Source organism: Stegodyphus dumicola, chromosome 9 (assembly GCF_044657685.1).
Source record: "Stegodyphus dumicola isolate Sdum_Otavi_A_Nest chromosome 9, ASM4465768v1".
In the NCBI taxonomy this organism is placed as follows: Eukaryota; Metazoa; Arthropoda; class Arachnida; order Araneae; family Eresidae; genus Stegodyphus; species Stegodyphus dumicola.
In genome coordinates, this window is record NC_140776.1 from 17411480 (window position 1) to 17431402 (window position 19923).

The window sequence follows — 19923 nt, forward strand, 5'->3', positions numbered from 1 at the left end:
GGCAGAAGATATTACTCCAAAGGTTTTTCCAGCTTACTAACCAGAACTAAACCCAATTGAGCATGTGTGGGATGTCTTAGGACGCATAAATAGTTTTATTTCTCAAAAAGAATAAACCCATAAACAATAATTTATCTTATAGACCAATCAACCTCCTTCCCTCCCTTGGAAAATTACTAGAAAAAATCATATTATCAAGACTATCTTACCATTTACGTAAAAATAGAATTATCCACGAAAACCAATTTGGATTTCCAAAAAATCCACGAAAACCAATTTCCACGAAAATCCAAAACAGCACTCAGTAATAATTTCATTGGATATTCAATGTGCTTTCGACTCAAGATAGAAAGATATAATCAACGTCCTCAAATCAATTGACTGTCCTCAAGATATTACACGATTAATAGAAGACTACCTACATAATAGAAATTTACAATATACTTCAAATAGTGATATAATAAACTATAAAATTACTAAGGGCTGTTCACAAAGCTCATGCCTGGGACCAAACCTTTGGAACTTAATCGCCAAAACCGTATTATTCTGATATGATCATATACCTCATACTCATGCTCAGGCCTATGCCGATGATTTTCTTCTTATAGTCTGCGGCAATAATCGAAAAATAATAGAAGAAATTCTAATAATTTACTATTTATCTTCATCAAGTAGGCTAAACAACTCAAAATTCCAGTAGAAAGGTTCAGAGCTCTATATATACCAAAAACAGGATCTTCAGCAAGAAATATAAGAAATCCTATTAGAAAATTATCTCAAAATAAAACAAAATTTGAAAAAAGTTTAACATATATTGGCATAGTGATAGACAGTTATCTGTCGTGGCATCAACATATCAAATACTTAAAAAATAAAATGCTTGTACTCTCCAATTCACTACGCGCCATTCAAGTACCTGGGGCTTCAATCCACTATTCCAAAAAATATGGTACTCTACAGTAATTGAAAAAATACTTCTTCATGGAGCCTCTGCCTGGGGTAATAATTTGAACACCCACGCTCACCGACACTTACAATCCGCCTCAAAGACCATTTCTATTATTAATATCGAAAGCATAAGGAACTACTCCTACAAATGCACTTCAAATCATCGCTCGTGTACCACCCATCAATTGTTCAATGAAAAATGAAATCATAAAAGTCCAAGTCTCAAGATTATGTATCACAAGCTCATTTAACAATAACCTTTACTCTTCAAATAATTATGAATTCTTAGAACACAATCTGTATATAAAACCTTCTCAATTTTTTACAAAATCTTTAATTCCAACTTCATGAATTTATAATTTCAATCTTCAAATTTATACTGATGGATCCAAATCAGATTAAGGCATTGGCAGTGCATTCTGTGTATTCCAAAATACATTAACAAGTATCATAATTACTTATAGTGGATCCAGCATCTTTGCAATAATTGGACATAACAGATCACCAATAATACGTCCCATACATCACCTTCTATCTCTGTTTACACTTAATCTCGGACCCAAATTTAAATAGACAAAAGCTCACTCAGGTACAACTGCCAATGAAATGGCAGACCAATTGGCAAAATATACACTAAATAATTCATCACTTCCTCAGCATTTTCTACCATATCTCCTATTATATTTGAATAACCAATCAGAAGACTATCTCAAAACCCTTTGAAAATAAAAATGGGTCTCTGATACGACAGGCAGACGCACCTTTTTATTTATTCCAACTTCTTCAAGAAATTTAATATCTACTGAACGTGCAAACAAAATTGTACTCACAGGTCATAGTGGATTACATTTCTATCTGTATAAATTTGGATTACATTCTTCAAGCCAATGCATTTGTGGACACGATGGAACAATAGACCATTATCTGTTTCACTGTCAAATTACTAAAGAATTTCATCTTAAGCCATATAATTCAGCATCTGCTCTACTTTGGCTCAAACAAATCAAGAAAAGCAATATACTTCGTAAAAAATTGCAGTCACTTATAACTTATCTATCTTTAAATTGTGACAATCTCAAAATACAGTAAATATTTACGTAGCATACTCCCACCTACTAGGGAAGTTCCGTAAACTAAGTATTCATCCTTCTTCAAAATTGATATCATCATGCTTTTTCTGAATTTCTTAATATGGAAAATATAATTTAATATCTACTGAACGTGCAAACAAAATTGTACTCACAGGTCATAGTGGATTACATTTCTATCTGTATAAATTTGGATTACATTCTTCAAGCCAATGCATTTGTGGACACGATGGAACAATAGACCATTATCTGTTTCACTGTCAAATTACTAAAGAATTTCATCTTAAGCCATATAATTCAGCATCTGCTCTACTTTGGCTCAAACAAATCAAGAAAAGCAATATACTTCGTAAAAAATTGCAGTCACTTATAACTTATCTATCTTTAAATTGTGACAATCTCAAAATACAGTAAATATTTACGTAGCATACTCCCACCTACTAGGGAACTTCCGTAAACTAAGTATTCATCCTTCTTCAAAATTGATATCATCATGCTTTTTCTGAATTTCTTAATATGGAAAATATAATTTAATATCTACTGAACGTGCAAACAAAATTGTACTCACAGGTCATAGTGGATTACATTTCTATCTGTATAAATTTGGATTACATTCTTCAAGCCAATGCATTTGTGGACACGATGGAACAATAGACCATTATCTGTTTCACTGTCAAATTACTAAAGAATTTCATCTTAAGCCATATAATTCAGCATCTGCTCTACTTTGGCTCAAACAAATCAAGAAAAGCAATATACTTCGTAAAAAATTGCAGTCACTTATAACTTATCTATCTTTAAATTGTGACAATCTCAAAATACAGTAAATATTTACGTAGCATACTCCCACCTACTAGGGAACTTCTGTAAACTAAGTATTCATCCTTCTTCAAAATTGATATCATCATGCTTTTTCTGAATTTCTTAATATGGAAAATATAATTTAATATCTACTGAACGTGCAAACAAAATTGTACTCACAGGTCATAGTGGATTACATTTCTATCTGTATAAATTTGGATTACATTCTTCAAGCCAATGCATTTGTGGACACGATGGAACAATAGACCATTATCTGTTTCACTGTCAAATTACTAAAGAATTTCATCTTAAGCCATATAATTCAGCATCTGCTCTACTTTGGCTCAAACAAATCAAGAAAAGCAATATACTTCGTAAAAAATTGCAGTCACTTATAACTTATCTATCTTTAAATTGTGACAATCTCAAAATACAGTAAATATTTACGTAGCATACTCCCACCTACTAGGGAACTTCTGTAAACTAAGTATTCATCCTTCTTCAAAATTGATATCATCATGCTTTTTCTGAATTTCTTAATATGGAAAATATAATTTAATATCTACTGAACGTGCAAACAAAATTGTACTCACAGGTCATAGTGGATTACATTTCTATCTGTATAAATTTGGATTACATTCTTCAAGCCAATGCATTTGTGGACACGATGGAACAATAGACCATTATCTGTTTCACTGTCAAATTACTAAAGAATTTCATCTTAAGCCATATAATTCAGCATCTGCTCTACTTTGGCTCAAACAAATCAAGAAAAGCAATATACTTCGTAAAAAATTGCAGTCACTTATAACTTATCTATCTTTAAATTGTGACAATCTCAAAATACAGTAAATATTTACGTAGCATACTCCCACCTACTAGGGAACTTCCGTAAACTAAGTATTCATCCTTCTTCAAAATTGATATCATCATGCTTTTTCTGAATTTCTTAATATGGAAAATATAATTTAATATCTACTGAACGTGCAAACAAAATTGTACTCACAGGTCATAGTGGATTACATTTCTATCTGTATAAATTTGGATTACATTCTTCAAGCCAATGCATTTGTGGACACGATGGAACAATAGACCATTATCTGTTTCACTGTCAAATTACTAAAGAATTTCATCTTAAGCCATATAATTCAGCATCTGCTCTACTTTGGCTCAAACAAATCAAGAAAAGCAATATACTTCGTAAAAAATTGCAGTCACTTATAACTTATCTATCTTTAAATTGTGACAATCTCAAAATACAGTAAATATTTACGTAGCATACTCCCACCTACTAGGGAACTTCTGTAAACTAAGTATTCATCCTTCTTCAAAATTGATATCATCATGCTTTTTCTGAATTTCTTAATATGGAAAATATAATTTAATATCTACTGAACGTGCAAACAAAATTGTACTCACAGGTCATAGTGGATTACATTTCTATCTGTATAAATTTGGATTACATTCTTCAAGCCAATGCATTTGTGGACACGATGGAACAATAGACCATTATCTGTTTCACTGTCAAATTACTAAAGAATTTCATCTTAAGCCATATAATTCAGCATCTGCTCTACTTTGGCTCAAACAAATCAAGAAAAGCAATATACTTCGTAAAAAATTGCAGTCACTTATAACTTATCTATCTTTAAATTGTGACAATCTCAAAATACAGTAAATATTTACGTAGCATACTCCCACCTACTAGGGAACTTCTGTAAACTAAGTATTCATCCTTCTTCAAAATTGATATCATCATGCTTTTTCTGAATTTCTTAATATGGAAAATATAATTTAATATCTACTGAACGTGCAAACAAAATTGTACTCACAGGTCATAGTGGATTACATTTCTATCTGTATAAATTTGGATTACATTCTTCAAGCCAATGCATTTGTGGACACGATGGAACAATAGACCATTATCTGTTTCACTGTCAAATTACTAAAGAATTTCATCTTAAGCCATATAATTCAGCATCTGCTCTACTTTGGCTCAAACAAATCAAGAAAAGCAATATACTTCGTAAAAAATTGCAGTCACTTATAACTTATCTATCTTTAAATTGTGACAATCTCAAAATACAGTAAATATTTACGTAGCATACTCCCACCTACTAGGGAACTTCTGTAAACTAAGTATTCATCCTTCTTCAAAATTGATATCATCATGCTTTTTCTGAATTTCTTAATATGGAAAATATAATTTAATATCTACTGAACGTGCAAACAAAATTGTACTCACAGGTCATAGTGGATTACATTTCTATCTGTATAAATTTGGATTACATTCTTCAAGCCAATGCATTTGTGGACACGATGGAACAATAGACCATTATCTGTTTCACTGTCAAATTACTAAAGAATTTCATCTTAAGCCATATAATTCAGCATCTGCTCTACTTTGGCTCAAACAAATCAAGAAAAGCAATATACTTCGTAAAAAATTGCAGTCACTTATAACTTATCTATCTTTAAATTGTGACAATCTCAAAATACAGTAAATATTTACGTAGCATACTCCCACCTACTAGGGAACTTCCGTAAACTAAGTATTCATCCTTCTTCAAAATTGATATCATCATGCTTTTTCTGAATTTCTTAATATGGAAAATATAATTTAATATCTACTGAACGTGCAAACAAAATTGTACTCACAGGTCATAGTGGATTACATTTCTATCTGTATAAATTTGGATTACATTCTTCAAGCCAATGCATTTGTGGACACGATGGAACAATAGACCATTATCTGTTTCACTGTCAAATTACTAAAGAATTTCATCTTAAGCCATATAATTCAGCATCTGCTCTACTTTGGCTCAAACAAATCAAGAAAAGCAATATACTTCGTAAAAAATTGCAGTCACTTATAACTTATCTATCTTTAAATTGTGACAATCTCAAAATACAGTAAATATTTACGTAGCATACTCCCACCTACTAGGGAACTTCTGTAAACTAAGTATTCATCCTTCTTCAAAATTGATATCATCATGCTTTTTCTGAATTTCTTAATATGGAAAATATAATTTAATATCTACTGAACGTGCAAACAAAATTGTACTCACAGGTCATAGTGGATTACATTTCTATCTGTATAAATTTGGATTACATTCTTCAAGCCAATGCATTTGTGGACACGATGGAACAATAGACCATTATCTGTTTCACTGTCAAATTACTAAAGAATTTCATCTTAAGCCATATAATTCAGCATCTGCTCTACTTTGGCTCAAACAAATCAAGAAAAGCAATATACTTCGTAAAAAATTGCAGTCACTTATAACTTATCTATCTTTAAATTGTGACAATCTCAAAATACAGTAAATATTTACGTAGCATACTCCCACCTACTAGGGAACTTCTGTAAACTAAGTATTCATCCTTCTTCAAAATTGATATCATCATGCTTTTTCTGAATTTCTTAATATGGAAAATATAATTTAATATCTACTGAACGTGCAAACAAAATTGTACTCACAGGTCATAGTGGATTACATTTCTATCTGTATAAATTTGGATTACATTCTTCAAGCCAATGCATTTGTGGACACGATGGAACAATAGACCATTATCTGTTTCACTGTCAAATTACTAAAGAATTTCATCTTAAGCCATATAATTCAGCATCTGCTCTACTTTGGCTCAAACAAATCAAGAAAAGCAATATACTTCGTAAAAAATTGCAGTCACTTATAACTTATCTATCTTTAAATTGTGACAATCTCAAAATACAGTAAATATTTACGTAGCATACTCCCACCTACTAGGGAACTTCCGTAAACTAAGTATTCATCCTTCTTCAAAATTGATATCATCATGCTTTTTCTGAATTTCTTAATATGGAAAATATAATTTAATATCTACTGAACGTGCAAACAAAATTGTACTCACAGGTCATAGTGGATTACATTTCTATCTGTATAAATTTGGATTACATTCTTCAAGCCAATGCATTTGTGGACACGATGGAACAATAGACCATTATCTGTTTCACTGTCAAATTACTAAAGAATTTCATCTTAAGCCATATAATTCAGCATCTGCTCTACTTTGGCTCAAACAAATCAAGAAAAGCAATATACTTCGTAAAAAATTGCAGTCACTTATAACTTATCTATCTTTAAATTGTGACAATCTCAAAATACAGTAAATATTTACGTAGCATACTCCCACCTACTAGGGAACTTCTGTAAACTAAGTATTCATCCTTCTTCAAAATTGATATCATCATGCTTTTTCTGAATTTCTTAATATGGAAAATATAATTTAATATCTACTGAACGTGCAAACAAAATTGTACTCACAGGTCATAGTGGATTACATTTCTATCTGTATAAATTTGGATTACATTCTTCAAGCCAATGCATTTGTGGACACGATGGAACAATAGACCATTATCTGTTTCACTGTCAAATTACTAAAGAATTTCATCTTAAGCCATATAATTCAGCATCTGCTCTACTTTGGCTCAAACAAATCAAGAAAAGCAATATACTTCGTAAAAAATTGCAGTCACTTATAACTTATCTATCTTTAAATTGTGACAATCTCAAAATACAGTAAATATTTACGTAGCATACTCCCACCTACTAGGGAACTTCTGTAAACTAAGTATTCATCCTTCTTCAAAATTGATATCATCATGCTTTTTCTGAATTTCTTAATATGGAAAATATAATTTAATATCTACTGAACGTGCAAACAAAATTGTACTCACAGGTCATAGTGGATTACATTTCTATCTGTATAAATTTGGATTACATTCTTCAAGCCAATGCATTTGTGGACACGATGGAACAATAGACCATTATCTGTTTCACTGTCAAATTACTAAAGAATTTCATCTTAAGCCATATAATTCAGCATCTGCTCTACTTTGGCTCAAACAAATCAAGAAAAGCAATATACTTCGTAAAAAATTGCAGTCACTTATAACTTATCTATCTTTAAATTGTGACAATCTCAAAATACAGTAAATATTTACGTAGCATACTCCCACCTACTAGGGAACTTCCGTAAACTAAGTATTCATCCTTCTTCAAAATTGATATCATCATGCTTTTTCTGAATTTCTTAATATGGAAAATATAATTTAATATCTACTGAACGTGCAAACAAAATTGTACTCACAGGTCATAGTGGATTACATTTCTATCTGTATAAATTTGGATTACATTCTTCAAGCCAATGCATTTGTGGACACGATGGAACAATAGACCATTATCTGTTTCACTGTCAAATTACTAAAGAATTTCATCTTAAGCCATATAATTCAGCATCTGCTCTACTTTGGCTCAAACAAATCAAGAAAAGCAATATACTTCGTAAAAAATTGCAGTCACTTATAACTTATCTATCTTTAAATTGTGACAATCTCAAAATACAGTAAATATTTACGTAGCATACTCCCACCTACTAGGGAACTTCCGTAAACTAAGTATTCATCCTTCTTCAAAATTGATATCATCATGCTTTTTCTGAAAATATAATTATCCAAATTACGTCCTCTCTAAACTGCCTTCATCACTGTACATGTTTATATGTCAAGTATCTTGACTTTAATGAATTTCTACTCAAATATTTTTCATATATTGACTACAACTCAAGGACTGTTTCTTATATTCAAGACACAAGGACTGTTTCTTATATTCAAGACACAAGGACTGTTTCTTATATTTATATTCTCAAAGACTGTTTACCTTTTGCCTTTTACAGTTACAGATTACTCATTTATTTTTAGACTTTCTTCTAGAAACATTTATATGGATTACCATTTAACTAAATTTTCTTCTTTCAAGAAAATCATGATTATTATGAACACTAAAACAATTATAGTCACTTCAATGTGGGTCTTCTATCAATTTACTTTATAACCCCATTCTAACATTTTTCAACATTGAAACTGCAGAAAGAAGACTAAATATTCATTAGCTTCAACGTTAAGACATTTTATACTTGGAATTTGAAACTCTGCATATTTGGATACTTTAAAGAGCTCGTAGACTTTGACCTCTCTACTTTTATATATATTATTCCCTTGTACAGTAGACCCCTACACATCATTATTAAGTGTATAGTTTTTAAAGATTTATCTTTTTAACTAGCTTACATTTATACATATTATCAACTAATTTATGTAAGTATTTCAGTGCTTTATATTATATCATTATCGTTCATTATATCTTTACTATCATAATATTATCATACATTAATAAGTGTATTATCATCTCATTTATGTTTCTATCCTAACATCTTATTTTATTTTATTATTGTTCCTTAGATGTTTACATATCTCAGATTTTATCATTCTTTAGTTATTAACTAATACACATATCATTTATTCATTTATTATTTTGATTATAATACATTATGATCATAACTGTCAGACTTCCTTAATAACTAGCAATGTATAAGATATTAACACTAATCCTATTTTTCCTAATATTCACTTTTCAACTCTTCATCTCTTTAATCCTTTACATCTATAATACTAATAACCTTTACTGTCATTAATCTACTTCATCTTTAATTATATTATTTTATGTTTATCATTATACTGTCAGATTCTACTACATTATACAATTTTTTTAATGCTTTGCAGTTTCACTAGCCTTACTATCAGTAGTTTTATTCCTATTTAATACTAGGCCCACCAGCGGCCGAGCGGTAAAGACGCTGAACACTGGTAGTTCGGTCTGAGGTTCGAATCCCGCGAACGGGCTGGCTGCATGGGCGTTTTCGTAGTTTTCCCCATGTGTAACGTGTATACGAGCCAGTTTCCCTTAGAAAGTCCTCCACGAAAGGCATCCCTCCCTTTAGGCAGATAGCCCTCGTGTGCTTTGCCATAATTAAATACACCAACACCACCTATTTAATACTAGTACTAATTATTGTTAATATTTTTTACTATTACATTTCCCTATGTGTAACGTGCATACGAGCCAGTTTCCCTTAGAAAGTACTCCACGAAGGCATCCCTCCCCTTAGGCAGATAGCCCTCAAGGCTTTGCCATATGCACACACAGTTTTACTATTACATTTACTGTGTCATATATTGATTATAACTCTGTACTTTAGTTATCAAGATTTATATTTATAATATTTCAACATTTATAACAGTGGTTCAATATTAATCATCTTTCCCAAATCTTTCACTTTTTAATTTACTATCTCCTTCTCTTAGCACTTACCTTAAATATCTTTTCTTCAATAAATTTACAATACTCCTTTTCTTATTAATTATAATACTTTTCATAACTATAAGATTATTCCTTAACTATAAGATTATTAGTAGAATATTTATAAATGTAAGATTTTTAATATTTTATTATTTTATTTATTATTTATTTTTAGCATATCTATAATATTTATAACTAGTTTACATTTTACATTTTTCTAAATTTATTTAATGTTTATTCTATATTGTGTTTTTCTCATTTTTTTTCAATTTGGCTTAATTATTTCTAAATTATATATGTCTAAATTCTTTAAAATGTATAATGATATTTTATGTTATATAATTTGGTTATTCTTCAAAATTAATATATAAAAAAGTCTGTAAACTTAAATTTTCAACATATCTAACAATTCTCTAAATATTTATGTTATAAGCTTTATTGTAAACGTTGCCGTCTATGTAAACACCTCAAGACCTGAATAATCTGTCTCTGTATGTCATATGTATATTTGTACAACCATTGTATCTGTGTAAAATGTTATTTCAAATAAATGCCGCTGATAGCGGATGGTAGGTAGTTTCCATCAATAGAGCACAAAAGCTGAAAGTCGAAATGTTGATGTAGCTGCTCTATTGATGGTCTCCCATCTCCTGTCTTAGTTCGCCATATAAAACCTCACTAAATTCCTCCCCGAATCCTTCAGGAGCTGAAATGTCTACATTTAGAAGAGTGGCTTACAATTCCTCAAAATGTAATCAACACTTTGGTGAAGTCTAGGCAATCAAGATGCATATCTGTCCGAGATGACCACACGCCATTTTTAAAAAAAACATTTTTTTTCCTCAGAAGGTGCCTTATCTTTTCCATCATTTTCCAGTTTCCATAAATTTGGTTTTAATTTCAATATTTTGCGAATAATCCACTGTCAAACATTGTACTTTATGTTAATTACTGCTTTTGTACAAATTTCTATTAATAATTTTAAGTATCATTTACGTTTTATTTCTGTTATTTCTCATTATCCTATAATTTTGAAGACATATATATATATATATATATATCTGTCATTCCATTTACGACTGAATCCAATAATTTTTTTAGAAAAATTAACAATTTAGAATATTTAATTAAATACTGAATTAATTTCGGATTTCAAGACCATTTCTGCATTTCGAGAAATAAAACCAATTTCTGATTTTTTTTCATCTGTAGATTTTATTCAAAATTACAGTTCCATATGTTCGAAATTGAAATTCCAACTGCAAATTCCAATTCAAAATTTCAATTTTCCAAAGAACAGTAAAGATGGTCTGAATAAATATAAAATAGATATAAAAGTCAATATTACAAGTCGGCATTCTGTAATATAATTCCACTCTTTTAAAAATTAATACTTAATGTGCACGCGGATACAGTGAAAGAATATAATAAAAATTCGTTTAGTAGATGGTATTGAAACAATTTTATTAAATTTCCAAATAGTTTCCTAAGCAATATTCATATTTTAGAAGCGTAATTTATGGATTTAAATTGAATTTAAAATAAGTTCCATAAATGCACTCGTCTATTCTTTTTGAATAAACTGAAAGAAAATTGCATCATAATCATAAATATGTTATTTTATGCATTGATATCCGAATCTTATAATATATGCACGCTTTTAAAATAAGTAACTACTAACTTTCGGAAACCATTTTATCTAAAATAAAGTGAACATGATCGTACATATATATTTCTTTTACTTACTGCTTGCCTCTATTTTCTTTGAGATTTAATTCCCATTTTATCCACAGGCATATTTAATCAAAGTAATAATACTGATATTTTTTAATTAATCCATCTTCCGCATTCATAAGTAAAACTAGTTAAATGAACTCAATCTGAAGATAAAATTTGCAACGCAACAGATGAAAATTAATTTAACAAGAAGTTTAGAAGGGGAATTTTTTCTGGGTTATGATATTTTCTTTTATGTAAAGAGCAACTATTTCTGACTTAGGAATAGATTTCTAACTATTAAGTTTGGAAATTGAATTATGAATAATACATATTTGCTCAAAGGATAGATAATAAAACCAAATTACTGCATAAATCAAAAAGGAAACCGGATTTTTAGCTTTATCAGATGGACTAAATTTATTGAGAAAGGGAATGAGTCTTGAGATGACTTTGATTGCTTGAAAAAAGGCATGCTTCCTCAACGTTTTAGGCTAAAGTTCATTTCTGCCTTGATTGTTTTAGTCGTTTTTTCATCACCTGAAGTATCTCGAGTTAGCGGTTCGCCAGTAGCACGGTAGTAATATCCATCAACATTACTGGTGCGATCTACACTGATGTAAGAAATTAAGAGAATTTTCATATTTGATCTACGATCTCCAGAACCACTGAACAGATTTTAATAAAATTTGGTGTGAACATAGTTTGATATAATACAAATAAAATAAATACTCATCAGTTATAATAGACACACATGTTCGTGTGTAACACACATAGGAGTCTGAAGGTCTGAAACAGCGGTTACAGAAGACACAAAATAAGTGGGTTAATAGGGGGTATGGTCGACTCTTACAGCCAGACAGGCCTCGCAGCGTGACGTCATTCTGGAAATAAGGCAGTTTATTAGTGCCTGTGACAATTGTTCTCACTCATTCAACAACGCTGTTTTCAGTTTCTGGAGGGTTCTCGGGTGAGCGTTTCAAGTTGCAATTGCCTCTCCCAGATCATCCCATGCTGTATAGGGTTGAGGTCTGGAGATCTGGCTGGCCAAAACATCCGGCGCATATTCTCACTCTGGAGAAATTCGTCGACGAGAAGCGCTCTCTCTATGTGGCCTCGCATTATCGTCCTGTAAGATGAACCCGTGCCCACTGCACCCCGGAACAGGCGATCATAGGGCACCAAGACTTCATCTATATCCCCCACACCAGTCACACAGCCTCTTTCAAAGACGTGGAGAGGTGTGCGGGCATCCAACATGATGCCTGCCCAGACCATTACACCGCTACCGCCATAATTGTTGATTTCGCGGACATTGGAGGGTAGGTAGCAGGTCCCTGTCTCCCTCCATATGAAAGTACGTTGCGAATCGGTGGTTAAGCTAAAACGGGACTCGTAGGTGAGCAGAACGGTCGCCCATTGCTCCGTACTCCAATCACTATGTCGCTTGCACCATGCTAATCGGACTCTTCTGTGCATAGACGTGAGTGGGACGCAAACAGCCGGTCTTCTGGCAAACAAACCTCTCGCATTCAGTCTTTTGGAAACAGTCATTCTTGTTACACGGGTTCCGGTGGCTGTATACAGGTCCCGAGAGAGCTGAGAAGGTGTAGTCCCTCTGTTACTACTCGCTAAAATGGACACATAGCGATCTTCTCTGGCCGTCGTTGCTGTTGGACGACCTTCCCAGGCTCTTTCTCGATGGATCCAGTATTCTGGAACTGTTTCCATAGGTTACACACGACGCTGGGCGTAATTAAACTTTCTGTATATTTGGACCTGCGATTGGCCTCCCTCTAGCCTGCCCACAATTCGCCCCCTGATTCCATCATCTTGCTTTAACCGATTGCTGCAAGATTCCAAGAAATTCGCCGAGGTGTGCTAGCGAATGCAATTTGTCTTACCCTCCACGCGCTTATAAAGACTGTTTTTTTGCTGACTCCGCGTACACAGAGGTGTACGCTTACATATTTACCGTACAATATTTGCAATTTTATCTAGAAGCAGTGGTTGTTTCCTTCAGTTCTGTTCTTTTCATGCAATTCGATAAAATATGCAAATTCTCTTATTTTATTTCACCAGTGTATAAGAACGACGACATTAACAAATCCCAAGTAGCGTTTCCCCATAAGCAGAATTCACATATTGGACCTTTACGGTCTCCCCCTCCCGCAAACTAAGGCGAAACATACGCCTCAGCTACCCCTCTATATTCGAAGAGATCTCTTGCTGCAAATTTCAAGCTATATCTGAAATTGGAAAAAAGGTAGCAACAGCGCAGGGATTCTGCGGCAACTTTGCTGGCCATAATAAAGGGTTGGTTTTAAGCCTACGAATGCTTTTACTTTGGGGTTTGAATTGTCATGCAGCGGCCAGTAAGTTTCCGATTTCTGCCTTAGCATTGTCAGACAAGCAATGGACATTAAGATTTACACACGATGTAATCTGTCGCTGCCATCTGTTAGCAAGATTACCATTCACAAACCCTGAACAACTTAACGGCTCTCAAGGAAAAATGGTTATAATTACCAAAGATATGAGGACACGAGATCTCATCGTGCCAAACGGCAATCATGTCCACACCCACTGTATTCTAAAGGGATTTATACAGTAGTTCTTGTTTGAGTCAGAAGAAGGAAATCGGCTGCACTTGTAGTCTTATTCTTTTAGGGAGCACAAAACGTAGACTAAACACGAGATAGCGAATCCTCGCTATGTCTTGAAAAAACAGGTAATTGCCGACGAAGGTTTTAAGAACTTTTTTTATTTTAACTAAACTAAACAAAACACGCACACACTCGGTGCTCATAAACTAAGCACTACTTATGGCGACAAACACAAAATAGTGTATACAATCAGAATGAATTGAGTTTTAACTACACGACTGGCTCCTACTTCAATTTAAATCAAATTTATCGGCTGCACACAGCATAGTCTAGTCTGAAATATCAAATAGCTAAAAGCAAGTACCTGCCTAGTACAAATATTCAACCACACTGTTACTTGCAAACGCGCGGCATAAATCTCACTCGCGGCATAAACTCGTTCATGGCTTACCGGCTGTAGGCCTACCGAACGTTTTTACATCTAAGGCTCCGTTCAGAAGGTGATATAAATGTCATAGAAGTATAGTCATAAGGCATAAACCTGGGAAGCTCTGTTCAAAATTGGGAAGCCCTGCGAGACAGGGTCCAAGCCGTTGACCATTAGAGAAACTGAATTTGCGTATGTGTGGATGTATCAGCAGATTTCCCGCTCTGCTTTCTTACTTAGTAGGTTTCGAGAGTTTGCTCTGATTGGTCTGCTCTTATACTAAGTCGGCATAAAGTTAAAAACTTCGAACTTTATGCAAAAGTCCCTAAACCAGCTTTTGTGACGGAGCGAGGACTGGGAACCTGGTAACAAAGCTCGGCTAAACAAGTTATGGCATTTGTATCACCGTCTGAACGGAGACTATGATACAAATGTTACACAACTTTTAAATTCTGCTATTTAAATACCACTTCCGAACTCATTGATATTTTGCACATACATAGTTTAAATTTGCATTCTGGCTGGAACTTGAAATCAGAAGGGAAAGGAAAATTCTTAAAATAAAAATAATTGATTAGTGCAAAATAAGGTCTCTACGACCTGTTCCAGAGCAATTTGTGTAATTAACTCACTCAGTTTGAAAATATAATAGGTTTATATGTAAGAAGGATAAAGACTTAAAATCGGAAGTTAAAAAAATAATTGTTAAAGAAATTATTAAAAAATCCTTTGTTAGATCAAATTACATTAAATCCTATATACGAGTATATTAAAAGAACAGTATGTTATTTTAAAATCTGCATTTCAAAATGTTGAAATTTGACACTGAAATTGTTCTTTATTTACAAGTTTTCTTGTTAATTACTTGAATACATATCCTCTGACAGGAGACTTCTTTTTCAGTATGAATTTCGAGTAATTTGATATTTTAAGCCGATGTTATTTTCAATTCGGTCATAATGAATTTTAAAGCACCGTAATTTGATTACGAAGACACATTTCTATTTCGAAACTTTGTTTAAGACACTTTTATTTCATAAACATAAATTCTGAAATTAAATGTTGAATTTTATGGAGAGAAAAATGTAATGTTGAATTTTATGGAGAGACAAATGTATAAAATATTTTAATTTATCATTAATGATTCATTTTGCTTTTCTGTTATTTTTTGTTCTTTTTTGAAAATTCCTGCAGATTTTGGGATATATTTCATGTTCGAAAAGTGGCATTCACATAGAAAATAAATTAGATTATGAAATGAATGTTATAGATTTAAATTAAAAATAATTACTTATAAATTTTATGCAATGTATTAATTTTTATTTTGTGCGCAGAAAAGAAGTTTTACATTTTCTTTTTTAATTCAAGTTCCTAGTGAGCCACCGACGCATGTGGAAGCTGTAGCACTTAGTACTCACTCTATACGTGTAATATGGAAGGTAGGTAGGTAAAGAAATTATATTACTTTTGCACCAATGTATATTAAAAAATCCACATTATTTTAGAAGATTTTAAATTATAAACATTAGAAAGTTGTGGATTCATTTACCTGTATAATTGTTAAACTTTTGCCGAATGAATGCAATTAATTTTAAATTGTGATATTTTCATATAAATTCCTAATTTATTCATGTTTGTCTTCTTAAGTGAGTTATGCAATTACTGTCAAAAGAACATATAAATCACTCATTTTATGTTTAAAAATACGTACACACATCGTTTTATAGCATTAGTTTTGAAACCTTGCATTTTATTGCAAATTGCATTTTTATGGCAGTCCTCTACAAATCAATCGATCAGACCAATTATGCGTTTTGCCTTTGCCGGTTTGTGTCTGTTTTTGGTAGCTTTTCTTCTGTGGCTGTGCCACCCAGCCGGTATAGTGGTTAGTGACACTGACTGCCATAGCTATGGGCCCGGGTTCGAGTCCCGGAGAAGGTATGGTTTTATGTATCCGTCAGTTCATTCGAGGCAACCGGTGGTCACCTATTAGGTGCTTCCGTAATGAAAGAGCCATCACTTCCGAACACATGTAAGGGACTCAAGGCTAATACTATAAAGTACCCAGGCATTAAAAAAAATTCTTCTGTAGCTATATTCATAAAGCTTACTGAACACTAGTAATTCTCGCCAACCAGATTATCCACGACGTAATCTTGTGGCCTATTTCTGGCTGCTTACAGGCCATGATTGCCTGGGCGAACGTCTTTACAGAATTGGTGTGCGACGATTTTGTCTACTGTCTGATCTTATGGAACTCATGAACAGAGCTCAACATCGTCTCTGTGGGGCACTTCTTAGCTACACCGAGACAATCCGATACTGGCGTGCCAGACACTGGCTGAGGCAAATGGCTTTCGTCCACTTCTGTTATGTTCTGAACTTCTTGCTTTGCCTTGCGATTAGATATAAAAAATACTGAATACAAGTTAGTTTTCTTAGAAGGATCTTCATTAAAGAATTCTTTTCTCTCAGCCAAGTAATCGTCTTCTGCTCTTTTTTTCAACCTTTGGTTGCCTGAACGCCTGACTCATTTTCTATCTAGTGCTTCCCCCATCACGTTAATGTATGTCTCATTGCTTTCGAAAGTTGTTAAATGACATGTCAATCATTTCTTTAAAGCGACTAAAGATAGTTCTGTTATTTGAATGCACCAACTTTCTCCTTTGTTTAGCGTCAATATTTAGCTATTGATGTTCGCAGTTGCAATCCTGTCATAAGGGAAAGCTGCATACAATTGTGAAAGCTCACGAAGATCGTAAGAGAAAAGCTATCGCTTCATTTAATTAGGTTACTGTTAGCGCTGTAACATTCTACTTGACACAGGGGAAGGAAATCCATTTCAACAAAAATACCAAAATATGTTGGCGTTTCAGATGTTTGAGTGAAATAAATTTTGGTATATATCGATGTGAAGGAGTTAAAATCTGACTTGGTTCTCACGATGGTTCAAATATGAGAGTTGTATGATGGCTATAATGTGATGAGCAATTAATCCGTTATTTATTAATTAAATGATCAAAGAAATATTATTTAATATTTTCTGCTGATTCATATTGCATTGATATGATTATTTCAAAATATTTTATGCATTCCGTGCATAGACGTATAATTTGTTCAGTACTTTAAACTATTTATATGGCAATATATTGAAGCTGTAACTATTTATGAATGTTCAGTTGTCTTTAAATATTCTCATGACAGAAAAAAGCATTTTATAATAATACATAAAATCTTGTTTTATATGACAATTCATAAACACAATTAAACTGATGCGTGGTGAACGCAAAGCTAAACCGAAAATTAGGTCCCCTTGTATCAAAACGTTATCCCAATTTCTCGGGCTGGTCCACCAGCGGCCAAGCGGTAAAGTCCCTGAGCACTGGTCGCTCGGTCCGAAGTTCGAATCCCGCAAATGGGCTGCCTGCATGAGCGTTTCCGCATTTATAGCGTGTTAGCGTCGTACACCTTAAAAACTTAATATCTTAGCATATGTCATTGTTGCAATAGCTGGGAATACCATATTTAATGAATAGCTTTTATAACATTTTAAAACTACTGTGAACTCAAAAATTCTAAGAATATCATGCTAAATTCTTATTTTATTTGGATTTGAGTATATAAAATGTATTTTATTAAAAGAACCTATAATGCTTTCATGCATAATTTTTTTTTTAATATTCATCAGATTTTTGCTTCAGTTAGAAGATACTGCCCATATAAAGAATTCCATTTTTAAAGTAGACATTTTTAAAATTTCATGCGAGTGATAGAGAAACATGACGTGAACGTATAAAACATTTCATCACAACGCAGATAAAATTATAAAAATATTTCTGGCAAAACAAAATTTCTGGTTACTATTTCTGAAAGCAGCTGTATTATGCAGTGAGCAGTAAAAAGTTGGATACAATTGCTTTTAAATTAAATAAGTTATCCCAATTCTTACAACGTATTCGAAGGTCTTAAGGTTTCTAAGGTTTACGAGCCCCCTTAATAGGAGCCAATTTCCCTTGAAATTCCTCTACGAAAGCATCCCCTCCTTCCATGTAGTGCCTTAGGGCGGAACACGTAAATTGAACTGGGACGCCCATATATTGGTATATATTGCATATATTGGTGAATGTGTTCTTTCAGGTAACAAGTTTGTGATATTGAAACAAACAGGCTTTATTGCTGAATAGACTAAATATAAACTACCACTTAAAACCGAAAATGTATGTGATTTTTTGCAATAGCATGATACCCTTTATTTCCTTTGATTAGCTCAACTGACTGCAAAGTCAAGAATTTTAAACTGGAAACTAAGTTCATTTAGTTACGTAAATTAAATCAAGATTTAAAAAGTAAAGAAAACCATATAAGTAAGGGAAGAATAAAGCTTATTAAAAACTAAAGAAGATATAAATGACTATGGCACCTTCTTTTTCATCAATATTATATCGCATGCATTTTCGTCTTTTAATTTAAAATTCATTGTTTTATTTCACTTTGCATTGTAAACAGTAAACAAATTTAATTTTCCCTGGATAACGTTTCATTATTCCGGACCTGGTTTAAGCCCTTGGGTAATCGGAAGCTGAACGTATAGTACTATAAATACTTTTGAATTCTTTATGTTTATTTTAAACTGTTTGAATAAACTCTGAAACGTATCTTTCCAATTTTGCTGTGAATTTTACTCGGTCTTTGATAGTTCTATACGATAAATTGAATATTTTAACGAGCATTTTGAATTAATTTTTGAAATCACACTATTAAAATTATTACTTTCGTATATATTCATCATCAAACGTGTGTAGATTTAAACAAATTGTGTAAACATATTAACTCATTCTAACTTCCACTATACTTCTATTTTAGCCTCCTCCTACATCAAGCACTCATGGAAAAATCAGAGGTTATTATGTGGGACATAAAGTACTGAACTCTCAAGACCATTACATCTACAAGACCATTGAAGAAAGTGAATTTGATTCAACAATGGAATGCACGATAACCAACCTTCGCAGAGCTACTGAATACAGCATAACTGTGCAAGCGTTCAATAATAAAGGAGCTGGGCCGCCTTCGAAAGACACTATCGTAAAAACCCATGAAAATGGTAATAAGCTTCAAATGTGCTTTTTATAAAAGAACGCGTTTTAATGTAT

General features: G+C 32.6%; 1 protein-coding gene across 3 annotated transcripts in view; it reads left to right on the forward strand.

Moving 5' to 3' along the window:
- Positions 1 to 19923, forward strand: part of LOC118193355 (cell adhesion molecule Dscam1-like) — a 978906-nt gene that overhangs the window by 793182 nt on the left and 165801 nt on the right. For all 3 annotated transcript variants that reach the window (XM_085823255.1, XM_085823256.1, XM_085823257.1), the window contains exons 16-17: positions 16139 to 16209; positions 19634 to 19874. In XM_085823255.1, the coding sequence (XP_085679381.1) occupies positions 16139 to 16209; positions 19634 to 19874 (312 nt within the window). The remainder of the gene's footprint in view (positions 1 to 16138; positions 16210 to 19633; positions 19875 to 19923) is intronic.